The sequence below is a fragment of the Pistacia vera genome, unplaced genomic scaffold (assembly GCF_008641045.1).
Source record: "Pistacia vera cultivar Batoury unplaced genomic scaffold, PisVer_v2 Contig259, whole genome shotgun sequence".
Lineage (NCBI taxonomy): Eukaryota > Viridiplantae > Streptophyta > Magnoliopsida > Sapindales > Anacardiaceae > Pistacia > Pistacia vera.
In genome coordinates, this window is record NW_022196067.1 from 680,145 (window position 1) to 685,422 (window position 5,278).

The 5,278-nt window shown below is 31.6% G+C and overlaps 1 protein-coding gene across 1 annotated transcript; it reads right to left on the minus strand.

Annotated features, from left to right (window-relative positions):
• Nucleotides 1–3,538: 3,538 nt before the first annotated feature.
• On the minus strand, nucleotides 3,539–4,939 carry LOC116132724 (aspartic proteinase CDR1-like). The gene has a single exon (XM_031418387.1). The coding sequence runs from the start codon at nucleotides 4,937–4,939 to the stop codon at nucleotides 3,539–3,541; it is 1,401 nt and encodes a 466-aa protein (XP_031274247.1).
• Between the last annotated feature and the right edge of the window lie 339 nt (nucleotides 4,940–5,278).

The window sequence follows — 5,278 nt, forward strand, 5'->3', positions numbered from 1 at the left end:
GTACATGGGCCACTTACACATATCTCAGATAAGGATGATATCCTAGTAACTAATGAAGACACAACAAGTGTTCATAAAAATCTGGATAGACGAGTGTCATCACGCGAACTCTGATGTGCCCACACGACATGCCTGAAAGCAAACTTAACTGAGTGTGGTCACATCAACACACAGAGTCATGACATTAAAATAAAACATAAATGATTGTGCATGAAATAATATTAAGTCCCCACATCAAAACTAGTATTACCACACTAAAGTCATAAATTGACAAAATACTTACATATTTATTTTATGTATACTTTTGAAAACATTATGTTAAAAGACAAGAAAGTTTCCTTTTTATGAAGATGAAAATTACATGGGAAAATTTATGTCTATTGTTTTGTTTTAATTAAGGATATATTAATGTTTGGCATATACATTGAACTAACTACAAGAAAAATGAAAAGGTACTATATTTAAGACAATATTGCTTTTGCATCAAAATTTGGAATTTTCAAAAGACAATATCTCTTCACTATTTTGTATATTTTGCCACCTTCTTTGAATTTTGAGACAGGCAGGCTAGATTGTTAAAAGATTAATGGTTTGAGTCCAACCATGAATGAACTTTGCCACTACTGCATACCATTTAGTTAAATTTTAACCTTAAATTTTTGGATTTAACATATACAATTTAATTACTTTTAAAGAGTTTGAAAATTCAAAAAATGAGCAAACGTTAGTAGTTCCTGCTCATTAATTTGCTGCAACAATTGCTGATTTCTTTTAGGTTATGACAGTGCTCGATTAGATAAGTAGAATAATAAAATATTGAAAGCGTGTTGACACATTGCACAAATTGAGGAAGCTAGCATGCAATTGCTATACATTTTCTCAAAGATAGAATGTTTGATATACATCTACAATAAAACCTCTTTATAGTTATAATAATCGGACCAACTAATTTTATTACTATAAGAAGTTTATAACTTAACAGAGGTATAGTACCAAAAATTATTGTTTTGATTTCTTATTTTGTAATTTATGTTTTAGTTATAAAGTATTGGGATTTTAATCATGTTTTAGTAGTATTAGGATTTCAATTCAACGCTTTAATTACCTACTTTTAAAACAGATAGAAGATCATGTCTTAGAACTAGTAAAGATAAGTGTCTTTGATGGAATTGTATATGTAGTTGCTCCATGTGGTCAATTGATGTGAAGCCACTGATAATTGCCAATTGTTTTAAGTACTACAAAATTAGGACACACGATATTGATGAATTGCAAGTAACAAATGAAGTGGATAAGAAGAATCAAATAATCGCTATAGAATTGAGTGATCAGATTCGATAACTTCATTGCACTAACAAATGGATATTAATGTATTCCTCAATCATGCATCTAAATTAGCAATAAGTCATGTGTGCTTTAATTGAAGAATAAACCATAGTTACAATTAGACAAGAAGAGAAATGAAATAATCTTGAAGATGATAATATGAAAATAGCAAAAGTTTCATGTCATGAAGCTCTAAACATATTTGAGAAGTTAGAAATATTTTCGCTTCAAGAAGAAGATGTTTATGCTTTCAAATTATTACGTATCTGCAAGTTAAAACATGTGGTAACAACTTTAAAACATAAATCATTGTCCCAAACAACTGTAGATAAATATTTTATTTTATCTTAAACATTTTATGTAACATAACATATTTTTTTTTTTTTTTTTGTAATATACATATAATTATTATTATGTGGAGGCAATATTCTTAAGACGGGAATTAGAAAAATTATAACTTATTACTATTTGGATTCATGCATTTTGGACATGGAAATGATGTAAAAATGATGGATATAAGGTAGAACACAAACATAACAACAGTAACATGTTTTTAAAGAAAAAGAATAGTATATTACCTACTCCTCTACTAGTCAATGTTTAGATCTTCTTTCTTGGAGCCTTTATTCTACAAAAAAGATTGAATAAACTCAAAATGTGATCCCCACAAGCCAAGAAAGAGATAACCGATTATGAGTGAGAGAGTTTTTGAGTGAATGGTCCTTTTTTATGATGAAAAATTATATAAGATTTTATTTATATACCATAGGCACAAAGTGCAATTTTAAATTGTTTTGGGAAGGCCTCCAATTTAAAATCGCAAACAATTTAAAATTAACTTGAGAATAAACATTTATGTCAAGTCCTTGATTTTATGGTTAATTCATAATTAGTCCAAATTTTAATTCTATTAAATATTCTAACCCTTTATAATAAAACCAATGCACTTTTGCCCCTATTATTGAATCCAATTCAATACTAATATTTAATAAATCTTTATTATTCTTAGTTAGTGCTAACAATTTATGGATAATCATTTCTCACTAATACATTGATTCGAATGTAACCGTTTATATCCGAACATCATTAATCTGATTAATGATATGTATTACTCTCTCTCATTGAGTTTGGTTTTATGTGTAACCATTTTGATTCACTATGATCTAGCCATGGGCCCAATATTGGATTCCAATATGTTTTGTTATAATTCCTTATAATCAAAATTCCCACAGATTGTGGTAGACATCTAGCAATATTCCATAACCCCTAAACCACAATAAATTATAAACTTTAATGAACATTTTCTAATCGTATGTACCATGCAGTGAAATCTTTTTGTCATCTAATCCCGATTAAGAATGATTTATGGTATATCAAAACCCTTAACTTAATCTTTAATCGAATTGTCTATCGATACAATGGAATTCATCAACATGAAACTATTTTTCATTTGACAGTCATTATACTCTGGCATGATATTTCCTTTTTTCAATGTTAACATTCGTCTGGGAACTCAAGACTGGACTACTTCGAGTTAACAGATCCCATCTTGACCACCACCTATCCTCGCACATGAATAACATATGACCAAACCGGCTTGTTACATAAGACATGACTAGTCTCGTGCTTGTATACCATTGAACCATATGCATCTTATGTCGAATCCAACCGTGATATCTCAGGTCTGAGGATCAGTGGTACATTAATACAATCCTACGATGTATCACTAACCACATTCTAAATATCTATGTGATTTATCGTAATCGGTCATATTCGATAAACAGTTCACTAACCGTTTATCCATGCTAATGCCCTAGTGACATGACTTATAATCACCCATACTAATACCATCACATGATATTCAATGGAGATATTTAGCATATCTACTATGCAATGTTATTGCCCAATTAATATTACTCACGTGCGGAAGGCTTTGATGATTTGATCTTTTGAAGATTTGCATCATCCGAACACTTTACATGCAACATGTGAAATAATATCACTTTCTTTTATTCATAATATGTTTACAAGATATAATGTTCTGAAACTGATGATATGATTGGTTCCTAAGGCATACACTAACAATTATCATGTGAAGCTTATTCTTATTTTAACTATCCCTAGTTAGGATTAGAATTTTTTATGACTACGTCGAAATTATTCTTATATAAAGTATCACTATAGAGAGGTTACAACGATCATCATCGCCATTCTAAAAGTGATCAAGAGCACATTCTTCTGGGTAAAACTGAATTGCACTGATTTCTCTGTTATGAATAATGCGCATATTTGGCATATAATTAGCTCCTAGCATAGAAATTAATGGATCAGGCAATATTGCTACGCAGAAAAATCCTTCATTATATTGAATGTGCACGAACCTGCTTTGTACTTCGTAGTCTGCTCCTCGGAAATGGAAGGTCAATGATAGAAAAACTCTAAAATCTTGTCTGTGCATATAACAAAGATTGAAATGAAAGCCAGTGGTAGGTAATCTCACAAGAAAAGGATCATAGTATCGACTAAATGCTGCTGTCACCAATTCAAAAATATTGAGCCCAGTCGTGGCACTTGTGGTGAGCGTGGTAAATGGGGCTGCTGAATCTATGAAGAACCCGTTACCAAGTCTAGCGTCGAAGGAACCTGATGGTAAACGTAAGCGATAATTTCCAACACTTATATCTATAAGATCAAGAAAATAAGCACTTCTGTCTACAAAAGTTAAATAATGCGTTGTTGGAATGTTTCCTTCAAGTAATTGAACATCTTCTCCAAACCTGAGTATATGAGAATGAACATCGAATGGATAAAATTGATCATAGGGAACAATACAATAAGAGAAAACATCACCAATGGTTTCATGCAATTGGCTCACTAGTGAAGTAGGACCTGTGTCTAATCCCAAGATTCCAGAAATCTTATTATCTGGTTGATCACTGAAGTAGAAATATCCATTGTCATACGAGCAGCCGAAGAGAACAGTTAATTCTACGTAACCGCCTTCGGTATTCATGAAATGAAACGTTTCCATGGAGAAATTACCTTTTGTTGGCCCAGACACACTTGGAGCACAACCATAAGTTAAAGAGTAGAAGCAATCGCCATTAACACATTGGAAAGGGCTCTGTGGTTCATTGTAGTTACAAAGAGGGTGATCACAATTAACTTTTTGGTAAGAAGGGGAAGCTTGAGAATCGTATATGGGACAACTTTGATAGAAACAACTTATGCAAGGTTCACATTGTGTCCAAGTTAAGTGACTACCGGTGTCCACCATTAAATACACAAAATGAATTGGGTGTCCAATCATCATCAACGCAATATAGAAGTAATATTGACGGTCTAGAGCAGTCATATGCTTGTCATCACCGAATGTTGCATTTTGAGTAAAACGTAATTTCGTTAGCTTAGCTTTGGCCAGGGTGATATTAACCCTTTTTTCAACTCTTTCGTGGTGAGTAAGGTTAGGTTGATATAAAGGGGACTCACGAGAGTCTATTGGGATGAGCTTAATGCTGACTCCTTTTGATTTTGAAGCTCCGAAACGAAGTCTAGAAAATATAATTAGACTAAGAAGTACTACAACCATTCGTAAGTACTGAGTTGCTTCCATTTCGGATGCGTAATGAATTAATAGTCCCATCCAAGTACTTATAGCATTGGTCACAACAAACTTAAAAAAATAATTATAATAATCCTTCTAATTAATTCCATCTAATTAGTATAAAACAGAAATTAACTAATAAATGATATAGAATAAGCTAATGTTAGAATTTTGCTTAAAAAAAAAAAAGAGTTAAAAATTGATGTTAAACACTGATACAGCCCATGTTAACAAATGATGTCTAAAAATGTTATGATGCCAACAATTTCTACTTTAAAGATAAAGGGCGTGAAGCTCTAATGAAATTGATTATATATATATATTCATCATCATCATCTGACAATTGGC

Coding starts and splice junctions, on each gene's coding strand:
- LOC116132724 (XM_031418387.1), bottom strand. CDS start 4,939: ATGGAAGCAACTCAGTACTTACGAATGGTTGTAGTACTTCTTAGTCTA.